Raw genomic sequence first — 23169 nt, 5'->3', positions numbered from 1 at the left:
AGTTCCGCCAAAGTAAACCACTTTTAATTAGGGCAACCAATAGTTAGGCATTAATCAATAATTAAGTAAAATTCAAAAGTTTGTATACCCTGTAGCCTTGCGCATTAATCAGTATGCTAGGAGTAACTATCAGCTTGAAAAAGTTGGAGCTCATTTTATCTGCAGATCAAGTTCATTACACTGAACTCGCACCACAGGGGGGTTGCATGGACGAGCTTCCACGGACCTTTATTGTTTCAAAAAGTGTTACGGAGACATTTATTGATCCAAACTTTAATTGGTGCTGCACTGATTTTCTTATTATTGTTTATTCCCCTTTATGTGGACTTAGTCACTTATTATTGAGAATGAAAAGAAGGTACTTTACCCTAAACTTATCCCAAAATCCTATTTATGACAAATTTATATTTATCTCTTAAATCATACAATAATTGTAAACAATTCACACATTCACTCTGCTGGACTATTTCAATAAACCAAATGCATGTTTTGGGAATGTCGGAGAAAGCCAAAGCACGTACTAAAACAATTCAAGCATGAGGGGGAACGTGCAAACTCCACATAAGCGTCGGCAAACGTGCTAACCGCGAGGTCACCCTGCTGCCTCATACGATCCGACAACTGTAAACGAAGGAGCTGCAAACAAATCCACCTGAATTCCTTCAGTGCAGACAAATGGCCTCCATCTCTCCTTTAGATCGATGTTGTGCTTTCAGACCGCTATACCAAGGCTTAGGTGACCAGAGACTAAAAGATATGTAATAAAAGATGACCACGGAGACACAAGGGAGAAAAAGCGCTAATGTGGTGAAAGCACTTTCTTGGTTACAGCAGACTTTATTAGCAGAGCGCCGCTAACACACAAAGGCTATTTTAAGTCATGGCTGACTTCATATATAATAAACATAATGAATTAATACAATGATATCAAATAAACATAAGACAACATACGACACAAATTAAAATTCAGATCCATTATCGTGATGGTCTAATTATATCGACTATGGATGGGGTTGCAATTTTGCTTTGCTTAATGTTTATTGAGGTCTGAGCATGGTGATAAGTTAAAAAGCAAAGCAAAAAAAAAAAAAAAAAAACCCACATCCGACTTCATTAGAAGAAATTAAAATTTGAGAGTCAGCCAGCAGCGATTGTGGAAAAATAGACGGCCTTGCAATCGGAGATTGAGTGCACTTATTACAAGGAGTGTTAGTTCCTGATAGAGTCCAATTCAAAAATACTTAATGTTGTAATGAATAATAAGTCGCTCAACACCTTTTATGCACAGTGGCCCTGAAATTCATAGAAAAATGTGTGCTGGGCTCCATGGTGTCAAACTCCAATCAGTTCATTGTTAACTATGAAAGCGGCTATGCTTCGTCACTTAGCAACAGCAGAACACGCTCGCACAATTTCTTTTCTTAAACATCCAGCGACATACATGGTGAAAGGGTGAATGCAGTCTAATTTGGGTGTTGTTTGACAGACATCACTTTAATGACCCTGAGCCTTGGTTGTGGACTTAAGACGACAAAAATATGGCCTCTGGAGTCAAGTATGTAAAGACTGAAATGGCGACGTAATTATCCAGAAGCCAATTACTGCTTGTTAATAATAACTAGCCAATGCAGTTCGGATAAAGGAAACATAAAAAGTTCTTGACAACTATTCATGGAACCTTGGAGAACTTCATGACACTGCAGGAGTAGTGAATAGCATATAATGAGAACAACCATGACATTTTTGTCACAAAATGTCTAATTAGCCATTAGCATGCTCTAAAAGCTGCCATCAGTCTTTCCTCAGCAATCCTTTTTTGGAGCTCACACAAGTCCAGTCCAGTCTGGTATATTGTTATACCGTCAGAAATAATTTGAATTTGTCTGTGGATAATTAAGCAGTTCAATTTTATGCATATCTTGACTAATGGGAAGTGATTAGCAGCGACGCTTGGTGCATGAAATCAATCTTGTAATTGGTGAGGATGATGCAAATCTGCTTTTCAGTCACCTTGCACCATGAAATGTTGTTTTTGTGCTGCATCCAAAAGGTTTGTAAGGATGAAGGATGCTGAGCGGTGATTGTCACCCATAATAAGCGGTACCGGGTCACTCTGCTCCACCCACTTGCTATCCTTCAGCTCAACTGGTGCGGACAGGTTAAAGACTCGCCATCGGTTAATGCTGACATTTCTATTGATGCGGCATACGGCTTGAGCTGTATTGTGGGATTCATTTATTGATGAATTTAGAAAGCACAGCAGGAGCAGAACCAGAGAGAGGCGCTGCAGGATTGATGTCTCAGAGGGAAACGGCGCCATCGCTAACATTTGTGACTAGCATGATGGATGTGATTAGCAGAATAAGCTAACCATACATACAAGAACTGAAACTTTTAGAGCACGGGCAAAGGTATTCGGACAAAAGTGAAGTACAGGGATTTGTTTCTGCTGTTCTTGACCCACCAAAAAAAAAAGTCAACATATTTAAATTTTTGGCTAAACGCAGTAGCCACACGAATTCCCAAGCCTCTACCAAATAATGCCCAGTCATGAATCTCCAATTACACTTCCAATCTAAGCAAATTCGACCAGTTTGTGTACCCAACGCAAGCCAAAGCATGCGGCTATTCTTCCATCATCCACATCATGGCCTCAGCACATCTCATTCAAGCACCATCTGCTTTGGCAGCTAACACTCCACCCAAGGCCAGGTCTCTGCTCAAAGATGGAGAAACCATTGGTGGGATGCTACAGATGCCCCTCAAACCAGATGTTGGCAATGTCTGGACATGACGCCGCTTGAGCAGACTCACCAGCTTCCCTGTGCTTGGCTTGTGAGTCACTTTCTGTATATATTCTGCCAAGCCCATTAGCCATGCATGGTTTCAATCAAACTGCCAAACGCTTACTAACTGATCGATGACGCCAAACATTGTTGGACTATTTCACCACGGTGCTCCTGCTATTTCCTTTCCCCCCAACTTGCATGTTTTGTGGGATTTATTGATTAAAGCCAATCAATCACCCACGTTATAATAAAACAAATATTCAGCATGCTGCTACTATAACCTCATGTGCCTTTTTAATGGACCAGATAAAAAGAACAAGCATATTTGTGGACCAAAGTAGTTTGTATTTTGTACCGCACCTAATGGCCCAGTACAAAGATTAGACTGAGAGGTTTCCAGGCACTTTCTATTATTATTACGGGGTGCGAAGCCCTGAGAACATTATGATGACAAGGGTTCTATGGTATAATAAATGTCACACGGGCGGATACTCTGTCCGCTGATAAAATCAGCTTGGCTTAGTAGGAGCTACTATATCTTGCACGTAGAATGTCGACTGTTGCATTTATGTGCATGCCTAGCATATTTTCTTGTTGTTTGTAAAAAGCAAATTAGATGGGTTAGCTTGCTGGTTGTGTGTGTGCACGCAGAAAAACACACACGTGTCAGGAGCTGAGATGATACCTTTCATCTGCAGCGACATGAAATGCCATCAAGCATCTCAGGTGCCCTAAATTGTGGAAAACTGAATCCCCGGGATTCTCTTTATTCCAGCGAAAAGCCAAATGTAGTGTTCTGAAATCTCAAACAGACATTTTTTTTTTCCCATTTTGTGTAATTGCGGATAGGAAGTACAAACTGCATTTAATGTTATTGTAAATGTGAAGTATTCAAAGCAACTGCTTCAATTTGGAATAATTGAGTGGTGATGGTGGTGGGGCAAATTAACAGAAGTCATTTTCAAAATGGCACCCATGTTGTTTTGGCTGTGATTTCTATGTCTATCTGAGGACGGCCGAGAATGGATTCCGCAAGGCTATTTTTTTTTAAATCAAATATAAAGGAAAGCCAAAAAAAAAATGTTTTTTTTTTTCCTCCTCCAAGTTCCTATCAACCATTATTGCAACTGACGAGATGTATCAGAACCTTGTTATAATATTCCCAGTCTCTTATTGTAGTTATTAGTACGCATGACCAGCTCCCCGGGTGGTGTTAATGTCACTTTCGATTGATGATGTAATGTCTGATGCGGGTTGACAACGTAGCCTTCATTTACATAATGGATCTTCGGAGCGTCTTTGATGAGCTGTTGACGGAGGAGCAAACAACAAGCGCTTTCTAATTTTGACTGATGGAAGAGCAGAAAATGAGCCAATCCCATAAATGACTCCATAAGCGCTTTTATTTTTTTTATCTCTCTTCTTCTAACAAATGGAGCAGAAGTTTGAAGGCTCCCGCTTACGGTGACAAGTATCTAACCTAAAGCTTTTTGTCACAGAGGACAAAGCTTTGTCTGTCTCGTGCATACAAACACACACATGATTACAAAGCCCTTCTCGACAACACACACACACACCCCTTCTAGTTTTACTGCCACAGAGCAACGAGCTAGATGAGATCCCCGCACAGCTTAACATCTGGGCGCTTTGCCGCTGATGCCCTCATAAATAAAAGATAACTTCTGCCTGCTGCGCACAGTCGCACTCATATAAATCATGTATATGGATTTTCACTTGGCTTTCATTCTCTTGCAGTCTCAACCCCCATCCTTTTATTTTTGAGCTCTTTTCTATCATTCTCTTTTGGCCATTTTACACCCAGAGTGCAAAGCCCCAGAAGACAAAAGGAGATTGCAGTTCATTAGAAGCTTTGATAGTGTAAAGAGGAACCACCTAGTCCTTGACTTTCTGTAATTCAACATCATTGAATATGTTGGTTGTGTGGGCAGACGTTAGTTAGCGCTATGCTAATGTATTTGCTTGAGCACAATAAACACAGATGCTAACGTAGCACAGAATGTGTCAACCTGGTAGATGCCATTGTTATTGTATCAAAGGAGTCTTAAAGAAAACAAAAATATGAACAGACTGGACAAATGCATCTGTAATCATGTAGAATGAATAAGGGAAAAGAAAACAGACAATAGGGAGTGAGCACACTGTCATGAAATTGTACACATTTATGACATCTAGGTGGCAGCCATTTTGTTTGTGCGACCATCTTTATGACCTGAGGTACAGTAATTACCACCAGTTCTTTGAAAATGTTTGTCTGTTTTGTACACTTCAGAGAACATAAGGACACACGAAGAAAAAGACACAAAATATGTCTTTTTCCAGGATTTATTTTCCAAATTTCCCCCCCATCGGTGTTTTCTGACGAATTTATTATTATTTTTTTTGTATTGCAGAGCCCCTGAGATGTCCTTGGACACCTCATGCAAAGGAAAAAAAAAATAAAAAATCATAACTCTGCCAGAGCTAGATAGAAGTAAAAAATATTATAATTAACATTACAAAACATAACCATGAAAAGTTTATTGATTGTAACAATCTTCGTAACGCAGGCTTGTAGGTGACGCTGACATTGCACCAAGGATTGCTTCCAGCTTCAAGTTCTGTACTGGGACTACTGAGTTAATGGCCTGATGGCTAATGAACAATTGAATGGTCGGGCGATGCTTTTAATCCCAAAAGAGAGCAAGAACAAATCAACTTGAAATAAAAAGAACGCCTAATTATGTTGAGGCTCCTCGGGCTGATGATAAAGGATAATTACATTTTTTATATTCCTCTCGCCATGGCTCAGTTGTGGCAATGTAACCTTTAATGAACACTGTGTGATTGATGAGGCGCTACATTTTCCTTTTCCAAATGATTACCGATCACTGTTTCCCCTCCTTATGTGTCCAGGCACACACAAAAACAAGTCTGTGACACTTGAAAAAAAAGGACAGCCTCTCATTTTAGACTCTCATTACTCCTATCAGTAGATATGAGCATGAAGACAGAATGTAATTAAAGAAAAAAAAAGAGCAGGGCTTCAGCTTTATCCGTCTGTGGAATTAAATGTGTTTACAGCCACAATGACAAGTGTCAACTCCAAACAATACCGTCTTTTTGAGTAGACAGTTGTCTTATCGAGTACGAACAACACCGAAAAAGGAAATTGGCAACTAAACGGAAACATGCAAGAGCTAATCTCATACTTGATTTCCTCACGTCAATATAAACACTTGTGGATTTGTGACAGCACTTCCACTCTCACTCCAGTTCATATTTGAAAGATGATCTCAGTTTAAGAAACCTATTAACTCATCCATCCGGCATGACAGCAAAAATGAAATGGCACGGCAACCCCCCCCCCCCCCCCCCCTTCTCATCTCAAAGCGCTTGTGTCAATTCCCGAGATGAGGGAGTAAGTGAACGCCACGTGTCTGTATCTGCTTTTCAGGTCTCAGCCGTGACACTTGACAAATGCGTCCCCCCCCCCCACCCCCAAACCTGGTTTCCCGTAGGTTATCCAATGACTATAGCTATCCACTATTTAATGCCCTCACAATCCGATTATGTCTGTGCATTTGCCAGCGAGACAAAGATGGATGGATATTATAAACGAAAGCAATGGTCGGGCTGAACATTTCTGAAAAGGTTAGGAAAGACATAAACACAGCTGGGCTCAAGGATGTCTGCGGCTAAATAGCACAGCCCCCAAGGTCAGCTGGTAAAGTCAAGGAGGGGGAAGGAAAATGATACATGCAGCAGGTAGGATTCATCTTCATCACCTTCTTTTTAAGTATGTCACCAAACTGAGACATCCAGAGGTGCAACAATTAATGGAAGACTGACTATTACCGTATTTTCCGGACTACAAGGCGCACCGGACTATAAGGCGGACTGTTGAGAAAATTTGAGGTTTTTAGGTGCGCCTTATAGTCCGGAAAATACGGTAATTACAAATTTCAAGGGAGGTATTACCCGCTTTGGAGTGCCGTACATTCAACTGTGACACTCATTCAGCAAAGTGTTTGCCAACAAACTTTGTCCAATCCGATCATTGCATTCATCCTTTTTTTTGTCTTTAAGCTTTTCTGTATTTGTGGAATGGTCCATTCAAGACCATTCGAGCTCGTCTTGAAAAGGCTTCAACCCAGTGCTTGCAATCAATGGCTGAGAACAGGCCAACCGAGTCTTTCTCTGGTTAACACAATTAGCCACGGAGCGAGCGTCCAGACCCGGCCCGGCCTCTTTCACATTCACCGCCTGTGTGATTGCCAGTAAGTCTTCAGACTTCCCATCCATACAAACCATCAGCCTATTACCATGCAAACTTCTTCAAACTCGGACCATCTTAGGCCGTGGCATAAAAGAGGTCGCTTTCTTGAGCCTTGCTTTGTCCCGTAACCACTAACGCGTGTAATTTTTATGCGAGTGGGACAAACTCAGAGCTATTATAGGATTTGGACCATATAGTGGGAGGATACTTTGTAATTGTGGGAAAACGGTGGCGATTAGTCAGAGTTTATATGTAGATAACATTTTCAATTGAACTCAAATATTAACCACAAATCATTTTGCGCAATGCTGATTTCAAACTCATTTTTTTTGCAGGCCGCATCGTCGTCATAGTTTCCTTACGACGGTCATTATGACTGTCAAGGTTTGAATGAGGAATAAAAAAAAGAAGTGCAGCCACCACAATCAATTCCTTATTGAAGGTATGTACTTGAGTAAATATGAATATGTACGTATGTGCTTCTTGTCCTTGGTCAAGGGCACCAGTCACCAATTCTAATTCCATTTGCTCCTTAAAAAGCACTCAAGCCTCCCGCACTATACATCTCCGCCCCACTTTGAGCCGTATGGTGATAAATCATTATCACATCCCAGAAGGAGAAGAAAGGCAAGCAGAGGGAACGAAAAGCTTGAGACGTTGTTAGCAACAATGAGAATGACATTGCAATTCGGAGGAGGACAGAAAGTGAAAATAAGAGGAGCCCAAGGAACAAAAAGTGGATCAAGCAAAAGCATTTGGGAGAAGATAAGAATGAAAAATTCAAAATAATAATAAATAATATTAGTTTATTTACTTTTAGTTTAGCTTAGCATAATCATTTTGGTATATTTTGAGTAGTTTTGAAAAAAAAATATTATTTTGTCCAATGAAATCCCCATCAAAATAAAAAAAGAGTGCAGCTAAGAATGAAAAATTCAAAATAATATAAATAATATAATAATAAATAATATGAGTTTATTTACTTTTAGTTTAGCATAATCATTTTGAATGGTATATTTTGAGTAGTTCTGTAAAAAATATATTATTTTGTCCAATGAAATCCCCATCCAAATAAAAAACACCGCTTTGGAACTCGGTATATGATTTTATAGTCCAAATATATTTGATAATTACCAACTTTCTCTGCTATCTCATCTTTAATTCATTTTGATAATTTTGGAGGTGATGAATTTCTATCCCTGTTCCCTTCAGGCTCTAAATTCACTTAATAGTCACTCTCATTCTACTAACTTTAATGGACTTTAATAATGCACGAGTGTTCCATACAATCCAGCTAAATTCCATTGTGCAAATCATAGCCCCAGGCTTTTTTTTTTTTCTTCTCTCTCCCCATCTCGTTTTCTCTTGTCTGACCTGCAGATGCTGCTGGCACTTGTATCCATAATGCTGCAAATAATCTCGGGCATTTAATCCACTTTAACTTCTTTTGTTTATCCTAATTAAGGAAGATGTGACTTTATTCACACTACAAATTACAGATCTGCCTGTTACAGAATAATACAACTTCAGATGGAGTCTGTTTAGTAGTCACGATACGCTTGTCTCGTCCGCCCAAGCACACTTGAGTCTTTGTTGTGTGTATTCCCACAGTATTTCTTCGAAACACGCAACCTGTCAACAGCATGCAAGAGACACGACCGCAGCCATTAGCGACTCAGCAAGGAGCGGTTGCCTTTTCGCTTAAATAAAATGACATTTAATGTCCTGCTTGCCGTGCAAGTTGCAGCTTGATCTCATTACTGACTATTCAAATTATATTTCAGGAAATCCTCTGAGCCCGTGAAGCTCTCTCCTCAAGAGAAGCTTTTCTTCCAGATGGCAGCTAGCATAAAGGTGTGACCTTCAATTAGCCGGCGCCACATTCCAATTAACCGTCGTTAAGATGGGGGCTTCACACTGAACAAATAGCAAAGACGTAACAGTGTAAAATTACACACAATTCATTTTAATACCTTCTGCAGACTTTAATGAGCACACAACTTTTTTTATGTAATCAGTAGGTCATAATTGCAAGATAAGGAGCACTGATAAGTAAACATTAAATACAAATCCAGTATGACTTTAAAAAGGCATTAGCAACATTGAACAGCATATTGCATTTGGCAAATACATCAGAGATCAACCAGTTCTCCTCAAACCTCCGAAAAATGCAGTCTTGCATCTTGTTGCAATTAAACTGTACACTCGAGGCGTTGTGTTAATGCCGTTACAAACTACAATGCCTCGTATGCAGAATAAGCTGTAAAATTAAACGGGCTGGAAGAAGTGCAAAGCCCCTTGGCAGTATTTCTTTGACTACAGTGAGTTCTTGCGTGGAAAAATTGCCACAATGAAACTTATGAATTTGTCAGCACGTTAACAGGGTAATTCGAGCGAGTTGGGAATCAAAATGTTTCAGTGGGGAGACATTATCCTTGAAAACAAATCGCTAGCTTGTTCCCACTGGGACTACTACAAAAAAAGGATATATACAGATGGGTAGGAAATAATTACACGGCTTATAATGTTGTTCAAATCTGTCACGGCCAAAGGGTTCATGTTAAATCGGTTTTACATACCGTATTTTCCGCACTATAAGGCGCACCTAAAAACCTCCAATTTTCTCAAAAGCCGACAGTGCGCCTTATAATCAGGTGCGCCTTATATATGGACTTATATATGGACCAATATTGAGCCACTACAGCAGGCGTATCCAAAGTCCGGCCAAATGTATATATCTTATATATGGACAAAGTTTTAAAATGGGCCATTCATTGAAGGTGCGCCTTATAATCCGGTGCGCCTTATAGTGCGGAAAATACGGTACTCAAAAACAGATCCATCCGGTTATGAAAATGTGATTTAGCCAAATATTCAGCATTATTAAAGCAAAGTTAGGCTATCCTTCTGCTACCTTGAGAAGTCCAACAAACGTTTTACCAGAGGTCAAACTCGACAACACTCAGCCAAGCACTTCTTTGATGGTCCCGTTGCCTCACTGGATGTTTTTCTACCTCCCGTCCTCATTGAAAACTATCAAAAGCACCGACAGAAAATCTCTATCTGGCAAGTGTGCAGTTTAACAACAAAAATACTCTCAGAGGACACAAACACACACAAAAAAAAAAAATACTCCGACTGCCTTTACGTGCAGCGAACCATCATCCTGTACTTACTCTTCACCCGTACAGCACTGATGGGAATAATACGAGCCCTAATAAGAAAAAGTGTAAGAGTAACCTTGGCCAGCCACAAATTTTTCCACACCACCATGACCAATGAATTGGAAAACATATCCCTGAGGTAAATAACCTGTTTTTACATTAACTTGATGAAAGAGGTGAGTTTAAAAAATTTCAGGGCATGTTTTGATTAAGAAAGTGGTGGAAGAAGTGGAGAAAAAAAAAATCCCCTCAAGACTTTTTATCTTTGGGCTTGTTCCTATTTTCTGCTTGATGGACACGGTAATGCAAGTTGGGCTCCATCTCAAATTTAAATGAAGAAACCAACTAGCGCCATTAGCCAATTCCTTCGAGTGTCTGTCAAACATAGTGTGACAGGAGGTTACCATGGAGAAGAGAAAAAAAGACAAAGTACTTTGGATAAGAATGAACGATTTCATTTTCTCCAACAGCTCTCTTTTCCTTTAGATATATAGCGCCATCACCGCCCGCAGCGGAAGATGAATAAATTAATCTGGAATAAATGTCCCCCTGCTTGACACATACTCACAGATTACGCCAGGTCATCTGTGAAAAATGGCGGAGGACGGCGCCGTGGGCAGTGCTGCTTTGTGAAAAGGACCCACATTAACCTCTGGCCACCTCGGGAACTTTACGTTTAAAGAGGACATGAAAATCGGAGTGCTGAGGTGATTTAAGTAGATCTGCTAGCTAGCCCCGTAGTGGTGATTTAAACCACGGGAGGCGGCAACTAATGATGTCACTAATGAGAGGTTCATTAGAAGGTCAGCCCTTTGCTATGGTAAGCCATCAATCTGCCTGGAATCTGCTTTATGACTTTGGTGAAGAGTTTTTCAATTACCGAGTCCTAAGCAAACAAGAATTTGACACATCGGACAGTCCAACTGTTTGATTCTCTGCAGTGTGAAACATAATTAAGTTAAGCGTAGCGATTCCTCAAGTTGATTTATCATACAGTGGGCGAAATGAAATTTTCACACATTCTCTTCAGAGGAAATGGCTCAAAGAAGGGACGCGGGGGTGGATGAAAAATTGCAAATGGGTCGACCCTCCGCACCCCTCGCTGCTCTATTTAGATAAATGAATCGCACGGGTGTCCCTTTCATTTTTCTCAATTAAAGCCAGTGCCATTTGGAAACCGTCCCAGTTCTGTGATCATTAAAACAGTTTCACGGCAGAGGAGGAAGTGGCGGAAGGATTAATTTAATCATTGTTACCTGGGAAGGAAGAAAGATAAACCAGAAACACAGTTGGACACAATCACATCATCCAAATCTTATCCAGTTATATAAACTGTTAGCTGTTAGCTATGAGCTAAATACAACTGCACAGTTCAACAAAAGAGACTTATTTTATTCCGCACTGAGAAAGTTAGTGCTCGGATTTTACTGACACTCGCAAAGAGCTTTACGCTTGACAATTATTATTGGGCTTGTAAATGGTTGAAATGTACCTAATGTTGCGAGCAGAGAGTATAAATCTCTTAAGTGTACATGGAGAGGCACTTCATGGGGAGTGAATTTGACTGGTAAATGGATCGGTCGCCATAAAATGTGGTCTATAGAGCACAACGCACTCACTAAAAACGGTTAGCAAACTAGAGCTGAATAGCAGAATATACTTTAAATTAGTAGAATTGAATGCTAGCTTAAACTGACCCCTTTGCCAATGCTAATTTGTTATCCTTGCGTTTCCTATTATGTGAGCTAGCTAGCGGATTTAATTGATGCTAACGATAATAGCAGTGAAGCTGTATTATGAATGAACTTTAATGATGATAAATACAGCATGAAGCAAGAGGACCTTGGAAATTGTTAATTTGGTGTCAAATTAAACACTGACTATACAAAAAGGGTAAAAGAGTGACGACTAAAACCGCTAACAATGGGACATAATTCACAGGGAACTAGCCAAACTTTTTAAAATTCATTCCATTCAATTCATTTCATTCCTCCAGTGTTAATTTATGAGTATTTAACATGTAGACCAACAAAAAATGCTTACACAGCAATTCCATCAAAAATACACAACTCAAAACAAGCTAGGAACAAAGTCTTCAACACAATTTTTGACTTTAATTTAATTTATTCTATGTTGAATTATTAGCACATCGAGTAGAAAGCGGTGGGTAATTAATTTTTTAGCTGTTCTGTTTTCCAAGTGAGTTAGAGTAAATCCCTGAAGGTTACATTTCGAAAGGGATGCTAATTCCTATCGACCCTGCAGCCAAGTCAGGAAATAACTGATGGTACTTCACATCATTACAATCACAGAGGAAGGAGAAGTGTATCAACACGCCTCTGGCCTTTGACCATTCATGCAACCTCTGGGATTCCCAAACACCAGTCTTGCATACAAAGAATCCAAATAAACATTTTTACAAAACAGCTCCAAACCGTAAACTCTGCGAATCCGACATTACAGTTCGTATAAATCCCAGTCACTCTGAAAAATTCAGCCCCACTGATTTATACATTCGCTCCATGCTCTCTCCATCCTGCCACCCCTCTCCGGATACGTCTGTCTACACATGGGCGTCCAGGATGTGAAGCGACTCTTAATAGATGGCACGCTCCCTCTTCCTCTTACACACACACACACACACACACACTAAACAGTCTACCCAACAGGTTTGATTAATTTGGCCCGTAATGCGCGAGAGCAGAGCTATCACCAGCATCCAGATGTTCCACAGTTCTTTTGTCTGCAACCCCCACAGCTCACACAGTGCCACTTGCTTCCTCTTTTTTTGCTTGCGGCAGTCAAGGGTGTGATGTGGCATGTCGGGGAAGGTTTTGATGACTTCTCCTGTGCTTCTGTAAGCTCTCGATGAGCTGTGACTATCGGGTGTGCATCAGGAAAAGGGAAGGCATCACTCGGTGAGATTGCATCAATAAGCAGTGTTAAGAAAACAACTGCATGTTGGGTTAACACTCCTCGCTGCCTACAGAGCATCTCAGTTCTTCACAAGTTTTATCACCAGGTTGCTATGACTGCGGATTAGCTTCTCCTCAGTTGGCGGCGGTTGTTATTCACTGGCGTTCCCGAAGGCGATTGACCGAGCCTGACCGAAGCTATTTTCAGTGAAGACAACCAGGGAAAGGCTGTTTACGGTGACTGAACAAAAGATAAAAAAAAACAAGGATGAACTTGAGAACATGAGAACATGACCTCCGACAGCTTTGTAATGATTGAGAGCTTTAATTTCAACTCGGAGTAAAAAGATAAAGAGGACACTCAAAACAGTGGAAGTAGCTGCAAATGATCACGAGACGTCTGCTGATCATCTGCAAAGTGTTAATCCATTTTTTTTTTTTTTTTGGCAGCGTTATGATGCTGAGTTTGCAATAGTGATGACAGTTAATCTTCAAAACACTCCTTATCACTTGGCGACACGACAGCCCTCATTAGCAAACTCCACTTTGACTGATTTAGAAGCGTGCCTGCCAACATCATATCGAGCACGCCCGCATTGCAGGCACACACACTTTCAGTAAAGCTGTTGTTTGTGGGAAAAAAAGCTTTGAGCTGTAAGCTGCTCAAGAGATGCCTATTAGGATACTGAGCAGAGTGGATACTGTATCCCATAAGAATGACATCACCAGCCAGGGGCACAGATTTTTCTATTCCAAAAAGAAGCTGGTGTTTCTTTGCATCAATAACTCACAGCTAAGCCTCAATAAAAAAAAATTAAAAAAAGACTTCAAACAATGAAAATAATTGGAAAACTAAAGCGTGACCAGTGTTCATTTGGCCCAAGGACTAAATAAATGTCATTTTTTATATTTGTAACCATTCAAAGAGAAGTTGGAATTAATTACTTTTGTTTATTCTATTTGAAGCGAATGTGTGTTTTTTGCTAATCCGATTGTGTTTTTAGCATCGGAAGCATTGTCACACACGGGCACCTGTTACATGGTTCAGAGCCTCTCCGCTATTTGACCAAACATGGTTTGCCATTTGGAAAACAATATTGGGATGACTACACATTAGCAAATAAATGTGCTAATGTGCTGTGAAGTGGTCAAAAGTTTTCAATCAATATTGCCTCATCATTGATTTACTGTTTTTTTTTTTTTTTTAATGCATCTTTTCATCCTCTGTTCTCTGTTCTTATCATCCATATTTCCGCCCCTTTCCTGGGCTGCCTGGAGGTTCACATTTCAAGCCTTTGCCAAGCCAGCAGCGCCTCAGATGATAAGAGGGAGACAATGCTGCGCATGCATAAACGGAAGAACCATGATTGAACAACCAGTGTGTTTATGCATACCCGTGTTTATGTACGGGTCAAGCAAATGTTTACTTGGGAGTTCATTTGCAGTCAGATCACAAAAAACACCGGCATCCTGCCCATCACTTAATACCACAACATTCCTGGCATGAATGATAAAACACATACAAGTAGAAAAACATGGCCGCCAGATCTAAATTGAAAAATCTGGGATGATTTACTTTGTGGCGATAAATCATGGTTTGAGCTCCTTATTGACTTGTGTTGCAAAACAAGCCTATAAAGAGGGGGAAGTTAAATTCCCACCCCTGAGGGGACGTTAATTACACCGGATGACGCTAATAGAGTCACAACAAATCAATTTAAGAAGACGGTCGCGCAACTAAGATGTACAGAACCGATCGCTCATACAAAGCAGGTGATGCTTGTGGGACGGGTGAATGGCCATCCGTCTTGTTTTTGTCAGATGCAAACATTGAAGAAAAGATGAGAAAGCGAGTCTGAGAATTTATTCTCTATTGTGGATCCAACGACGGGGTGGGATGAAAGCGATGGAAGGGTGGGAGCTGAAGTCAGAAGTCAGAGAAGACTTAAAAGAAGGGAATATCATCTGGAGATAAAACGGAAAACATGCATTATTCCCTTGTTATCGTCATCTTGTGATACGACATCAGGCAGGTAATTGGATGCAACTATCTTGCTTCTGATGCTCCATTTTTTTTCTTCTGCATCTTTGGATGGGATAGCCAAGATGATGATGATGGTCAGGTCTTCTGTCAGAGAAATCACCCCTTTTTTTCTCACTTTGCTTCAATAAGACTGTTGGGTTGTCTCTTTTTTTTTTTTTTTTTTTGACAGGCTGGAATTCTATTCTAGCCAGAAGAAATGTTGAAGATGACATTTTGTGGGCTCCTCAGATGTACAGTGGATTTAAAAAAAAAAAGTCTACACACCCCTGTTCCAATAGCAGATTATGATTCAAGAAGAATGAGACCAAGATTAAATCATTTTGAAACTTTATCCGGAATAAATGTGACCAATAACCTGAAAAACTGGAAATTGAATGAAACTTTTGATGACTCGTCATTTTTCCACAAGTGAGTTGTACAGATAACAAAATCGATCGATTTTAGTCAGTCAGTCAAGAAAGCAAAGGTTCCCAAAAAGCTTTAAAAAAATCAGGTTTATCTTTTTACTTTTCAGGATTACATCACGTCTGTGTCACCGATAAAAAAATTAAAAAGCAAATCTAACAGTGCTTTAAGAATGAACCTTGTTGAACTGTGTGAAAGAAAATGAGAACAAAATCTTGCATCTCTCCAACTCAAAAATACATCCTATCTTGTTTCTCTCTGACATGCTTGGGCTGGAAGCTGAGAACCGGGGGAATTCCAGTCATGATGAAAGTGAGCAGCTAACTGAAGAGTAAACAGGCTGAGATCAAACCGACAGAGCCGGGAGACAGCCGAGTGCATCCGAGTCTTTCAAAAGAATAGTCTCAAAGTGTTAAAGTGTAAAAAATCGGATAATTAGCCTCCCAGTGTGACAGGATCTGTCAGCAAAAAAAGGGAGCATAGAAAAAGCAAACATAATGTAGTAGCTTTGTTCCTGGGTGTCCCAATACTTCTGTGCTACCAACCTCTAATTGAAGCAGATAATTGGTGTGACAGGCCTAAATTGATGGTATGCTTCATATATGATTTATTAGTCGATTTATGCAAGCATGTCAACATGAATTAGCGTGTAAAACATCCTACTGTGCTGACACTGTTAATAATTGCATATACTGTAAGTCTCATTTGTAGCGCTGACCCAGAAACACTGGCATAACCCCGCCCCCCCTCTCCTCAACAGACTTTTTATCATAGCTATTTTTTTTTTGTCATATTGGGACAAATTGTTTGAGGGTTCAACTCAATGTTGTACTTAAAAAAATATACTTTTGTACGTGTCAGTCTATATTTAAATATATACAAGTATCATTTTATGAATAAGCCCAATTCTTGTACATAAGAAGATTTTATTGTCTTTAAAGCATTGATGTCAAACATAAGGCCCGGGGGCCAGATACGGCCCACCACATCATTTTATAAAATTGTGCACATCAATACTAAAATTACAAATGGTCTTTTCTCCAATTTTTATTCGCATTGATCTTTTTAAAAATATTTGAACAGTTTTTACTCATCTCTAATTCCAAAACTAGTTATTTATCAGTTTGTTGTGTAGCCTACACTCCTAAGGAAACAATAAATATGATAAAAATGAGTTTGACACCTTTGCTTTGGATAAATTACCCATTAAAACACAACTCTAATGAGTTTTAAAAACTTCAATCCATTTTAGTACACAATGTACAAGCTTCAACCGCAAAAAAAAAAAAAACAAGTGTAAATCGGTTGATCAATAACATTCTATATTGTGTAGTACTGCAACTGCAATGGACAGAGCAAAGACACTAAATGAGAAAGCTTTGAGCTGACAATCAATCATGGCATAAGTAGGAAGAAAGGAAAATGACAAATGCAAATAAAAGCAAAGTGCACATAAACACACACACACACACACACACAAGTGCGGAGTATGTTTATGGCTTACGGCCCAGGCTGGAGAACTCAAGCAGGTGCAATCCTTGCAAGTGCAGTCACAACAATGACTCATCCAGGCTGCTCTTTTCATCGAACAGACACTAGTGGGAATTTCTGGAGAGACCCACGCCCACACAGAGCAGCTGTATTCCACTTCGTGTCAACAGATTTTGGTAAATCTACTCTTGGTATTTGTAAGTTATAAACACGTACACACACACACGTGCATACTGAATGAGGAGGCAACATTTGGATAAAGTTGAAAAAAAAAAGATCTTGATATAATGTCTAATCATCTTTCCTCAGGCAATGGAAGAGAGGGAAAAGTGGTTAAGGAGGCTCAGGTTGTGCTAATAGACTCTGCAGCTTTCATCTTGCCCGATACGGTATGCGCGTTCATCTGTATCGGGGGGAGGGGGGGGGGATGATTGACAGCTGGCGTGGTACCATATGGGCTCAGGCGGCGACAACCGGCTCTGAAATAACACAGCAGGTACTTTGATCACAGCGACTTCCTATTTTCATCAGCGCGCTTGGGAGGACATCTGCATAGCAGCTTTGCTCAAGGGAGCGCTGACACAGCAGGCCGAGCATCCTCAGCAGACTGGCAAAATAATATTTCCCCTTTCAAGCAGATCGGAATGAAAGTGAAAGCACAAAATAACTCCGTATGATGGCAAGTGAGAGTTTGCATGTCGCACATGGAAGGAAATGTGCCAAAAAAAAAAACAGCCCCAAGTTACAGTTGAACTTGTCAGGAAATATGGAGGAACATTCCTTCACGCTCTCATTGCTTAAGATGACTCCTTCAAAGTCAGGACTGCGACAAATTTGATTTTTCCCCCCCAAAAAATTCATCACCTACAGATATTTATTTAACCCTGAACGAGATAGATGGAAGTTCCTAAAAGATGATTAGGAAGCTAAATGTTGCAAATTTCTCCAGCAGTTCTTCTTGAGAACAAAGCTTCTACTTGTATATCTTCAAATAACAACACAAACAAACTCCAGTAAAAAATGAGGTGGGTGGATTACACGCGTATATTTCTTTCAGGAGCAGAAAAATGCCGCTGCCGGCATATTTCTTTGAAGTCATGACCCATGAAACTCCCAAAGAACCATTTTCACTCTACAATATTTTCTTTGGACTAGAAAAGTACTCACCAGCAGCCACATCAATAAAAAGAAATAAACAACAGCCCAAGAGTGCTTCAAGCAATAGAGAATATTTTATTATAAGAATATTTTTGGTCATGCAATGTACGCTTTATTTTTTTTAGACAATATTATTTTTCTGTGATAATGCGAATCATACATTGGCATTAACACAATTCATTCCGAGATGTTCTGCTTTTAAAATCAGTTGTTCCGATTTTAAAAAATCAGTGATTGAAATGAGAATAATTGGGGGGGAAACATAAAATGTTGGATTTTTATATTACGCCATCCAGATTTATTTCCCAATCTAATAAGCAAACTATTAAATGAATAAAAGCCATTGCCATTTAGATGCTCTTTTTTTTTTTTTAGCTTTGTACTTTGCAAAAACCAAACAAAATAAATCATTTTTTCTAAATTCCCTACTTTACAGGATCAATCAAATCATGTCATTGCATATTGCAAATGAGCCCCATGTGTGATCATATCGCAGCCAGATGCTAACCGAAGACAAATTATATTTACATGAATGTAACCAGCATATAAATGATGCTAATATCAGAACAACAAAACACAATTGTACACATTTCCTGCATACAAGTTATATTAAATCTAATTTAAAAAAAATCCACATAGCCTTCCATTCAGCAGTAAAGGATCCAATTTAAACAAGCTAATTGGAAACTAAAGTGCATAAATGTAAACATGCCCTGTGACAACTAAATCACCCAAGCGCAACCTAATAATTGCCTTAATCTTAAAACATGGTCTTAATTACCAAACCACACAGTGAAGCCAAAAAGCTTCTCAGTTGGTGTGTTCAAGATTTGGTTTGCCCCAAAAAACAGCACACACGCCGGCCATATAAGCAATGTAATGGTTCCTGACCACTAAAAAAGAAGCAGGCTTATAAAATATACATGAAAGTAGCAAAGCTCCCGCTTTAGCACACAGCAGTGTCCTGCCTCTCTCACTTGGAACATAAAACATTGATGGGGCCGCGGCGGCGAGGAGGAGCGTCATTACAAAAACAAGTTCACCTTCATTCTCTGGACCACCATAAAGGCCTTGGCGACTGGTTTCATGTGAGGACATGTCTGCACGGAGTAGAACATTACAGACCTCCCTCACTTTGATTACAAGGCCAGAGAAGCTTTGGAACAATGCTTTGTCTTCTCCATGCATCTTTTAAATCTACTCCAACATGTCAGCACTGGACAAGCGGCACATCTTACATCATCGTAAAGTGCAACAATGACCTTTGCTAGCGATGAGATAACAGAGCTTCAGACGGTTAACTATAACCTTTAGATCCCATAACATTCCATACGTAGGAGGTAAGCTCTTCATATTTTGCCACTCAAAAAATCTTTTTTTAGTTTTCCACTAGAAACACTCCATTTTTTTTAGCAAAATAATGAAACATTTTGGTGAGAAATGAGATCATGTTTTGTGTGCACAACTCAAAAGTAAAGTCACTCGCAGCCCTGAACTGAGGACCTGACCCTAAGGAGGTGTAATTGGCTTTTTTATTTTTTTTTTTTAACATCAGTCTCTAAATCTGCCTTAGCCTCACTTGAACACGAGGCACGGACACGCCGGTTGCTTAGCAGCAGCTCCCCTCCAACCGCTCCTTTTCTTTCGTTGTTGTTTCATGATTTTATTAAGTGATACCAGAAAGTTTTATTTTTTTAGTTTCAACTAAAGCATCTAATTATTTTCTTGTTGCACAATATTACTTCCAAACCAGTGGTTGTTTAATCCCAGCTTGTGTGCTGGAAGAAATGAATTGTTTATTATAATTTATTAATGTATGTTTATTAAATTATTTAAAATAATTATTATTATTTGAATTATATGTTTATTCAATTAGTCTGAAAGTCATTGTTCATGAATTAAAACAATGAATTTTTATTCACATATTTAAGTGGATGTACAGGCAGAACAATTAAATGCTCTTCCACTAGATGGCAGAATTTACATAATCAACCTGTGGATTCCATCAAAGTTGGGGAACATTATCCATGTGTGGATTCATTTGTTCCTCTGTTTTTTTTATATGTGACTTTCCCGACTATAAGCACTAAAGAAAAATAATCATCTTATCTTCTGGGAACATGCACTGAGGTGTATTTGTGTGTGTGCCAACCTGAGGCCATCTGCATGTATCCAGCCAGGGTGCAGATCCTCCTCTCGCATCCTCCAGTTGGCAGAAAGACGGTGATGATGGCCAAGAGGGCGCTGACGGCTAGGAGGGCGCACCCTCCCGAGCACAGCACTGCACTGGTCTGGAAAACAATCACACACAAAGCACGTTGTTAAAAAAAGATAACCTTGCGATAGCCAAACATGTTTTGCTTGAAGCCTGTTGTGTAATACGACAGGTTAATGGCCGCCTCAGCTTGAAAAGCGCTCTCGGTGCTCAAACAACAGGGTGCTGCTCCTGCTCATTATAGCGGCGTATAATCACACATTTGCTGCAAGCAAAAGGAAGGAAACAGACCAAGGAAGAACTGGAACAGTTAATCAATTAACATGTCAGCCAAAATATTGTCCAAATAAGCATTTTAACATCATCAAGTATGAAAATGATTAGGCAACCGAATTTCCATACAGAATGGGAGGACGATTTTCATTTGTGTGTCAACGGCTCCCTATCAGACTACCGTATTTTCCGGACCATAAGGCGCACCGGACTATAAGGCGCACTTTCAATGAATGGCCCATTTGAAAACGTTGTCCTTATATAAGGCGCACCGGACTATAAGGCGCACCATTAATGCATCATGTCGGATTTTTAATCCAAATCAAATCATTCCCCATTTTATCTTTTTTATTTCAACTTCAGACGCAAGAAATTACTTTATAATCACAAAATAATGATCCATAGTCTTTTTGATAGTCTTCAGCGGGCCACTTATGATTGATTTCATGACACAAAGCTTCGGGCCAGTTTAAATTTAGGAATTTGGTCCATATATAAGGCGCACCGGTGCGCCTTATAGTCCGGAAAATACGGTACACGGCTGGTTTATTCCATTTAACACAAGCCATCATGCACAAACAAGTGTACATTGAAGTGCAACAAGATGTTTGTGCTCCAGCTGGACTATGATGGTGAAGGTGCCCTTGCGATACACACCAGGCAGCTGAGGCATGTAGCAGGGATGTAAATCTAACACGTGTTTAGCCCACAACGACAAATAAAGGTCAAAAGAATCATCAGAGTGGCTGCCAACAGCGTCACAGCCCTTCGCTAACACTCCCCTGTCTGCTCCTGTGCCAAAGAGCCATAACCGGCTAATTAAATCGTCTCGCAAGCGAGGAAGTCACTCTGCTTTCAACCCGTCTGTCACATCAGCAGCAGCCATCACGGTGCAAGCTTTAGAGACTGTGATTGATTTTTTTTTTCTCAATATCACACATTGATGGCCCGGCCCGCATGCTAATAACTACCGTATTTTCCGCACTATAAGGCGCACCTAAAAACCTCCAATTTTCTCAAAAGCCGACAGTGCGCCTTATAATCCGGTGCGCCTTATATATGGACTAATATTGAGCCACTACGGCAGGCGTGTCCAAATATATGGACTTATATATGGACAAAGTTTTAAAATGGGTCATTCACTGAAGGTGCGCCTTATAATCCGGTGCGCCTTATATATGGACAAAGTTTTAAAATGGGCCATTCATTGAAGGTGCGTTTTATAATCCGGTGTGCCTTATAGTGCGGAAAATACGGTATGTCACAATCTGTAAAAATCTAAGAAGTGGAACCTGAGACTTGTTTCAGGTCTCAAGCAAAGTTCAGGTCATCTTAGTGATGCAAAAATAATCAAGTTAATTCACTTTCAAGAGACAGCAAGTAAAAAACAAAAGAAGAAACAGGTTAAAGGCACAAGGTAAAATCTTTATGTCAATTTTGGCTTTCTTGTTCCAATGTAGGCAATTGAATGAAGAAATAATGAACCAGCACACTCCCAAAAAGAAGCGTTATGTTCTATGCTCTTTGTTCTCCTGCCTTGTTCCACTTCAATGCTATTCATGTCGTCTTTCTCTCAGCAGCTTCTTGAATGCTGCCTACAATGCAGTGACACATTAAATCATCAATCACGTCTCGTACGGGCAAGTGGAAGTGAAATAGGGGGGGAGACAGCAACATCCAATTATATGAGTTGTACTTCCCTTCAAGCAATATATGCCACTTTAGGATGTTTTAGTATGGGGGGAAAAAAACTAATTGATCCTTTGGTAGCGGCAAGTGAAAATCAGGCTGTAAATTCTACAGTAAATTCGCGACGTTTTTTTTTCCATTTTGATATAAAGTCAGCTGCTTTATATTAATATTATATTGACGATCACTGAAAGCCGACAAATAATTTTTTGAAATTGCCTTTTAATTAATTAATCTGTCCTAATTTATCATCTGTTGCAATAAAACAAATTCATTGATGCTTTTACTCTCAGGCATGATTCCACGAGTGTACTAACACAATTCTGAGTGAGTTTAAAATGCTCCCTAAATAGTTTGTAATTATGTGCGATACTCCGACGTGCGACAGCTGCACTTCCCGTGCAAAGCAAATGATCTGAACGAGAGGGAAAATGTGTGTGAAACATTTGAACATGCAACCTAATCTTATTTGGGAAGTAACCCTGTCAGACAACCCTCTGGCATTATCGCTTAATGCTCACACTCTCAGGCAACATGACTTCTTTATAAAGAAACTTAATTGCTTTCTTACAATAAACGCACGATGAGCATGCTGGAGACTAATAACTGCACAAAAACACGCCACCCAGCTGCTTCGAGTAATAAAGGGATCGTTAGGAGAATTCGTAGATTTCAGATTACATAATTCCGCTACAGCGTCCAATGAAATTTAATTGCGTCGTCATCGGAGACTTTACTGCAGTAAATATA

At 39.8% G+C, this 23169-nt stretch overlaps 1 protein-coding gene across 1 annotated transcript in view; it reads right to left on the bottom strand.

Moving 5' to 3' along the window:
- Window positions 1-23169, bottom strand: part of LOC125982721 (LHFPL tetraspan subfamily member 7 protein) — a 36919-nt gene that overhangs the window by 5988 nt on the left and 7762 nt on the right. The window contains exon 2 of the mRNA XM_049743706.2: window positions 20395-20533. Within this exon, the coding sequence (XP_049599663.1) occupies window positions 20395-20533 (139 nt within the window). The remainder of the gene's footprint in view (window positions 1-20394; window positions 20534-23169) is intronic.

Source organism: Syngnathus scovelli, chromosome 15 (assembly GCF_024217435.2).
Source record: "Syngnathus scovelli strain Florida chromosome 15, RoL_Ssco_1.2, whole genome shotgun sequence".
NCBI lineage: Eukaryota > Metazoa > Chordata > Actinopteri > Syngnathiformes > Syngnathidae > Syngnathus > Syngnathus scovelli.
Note: the sequence above shows the minus strand (reverse complement) of the source record. Positions and strands in the feature narration are given on the sequence as shown.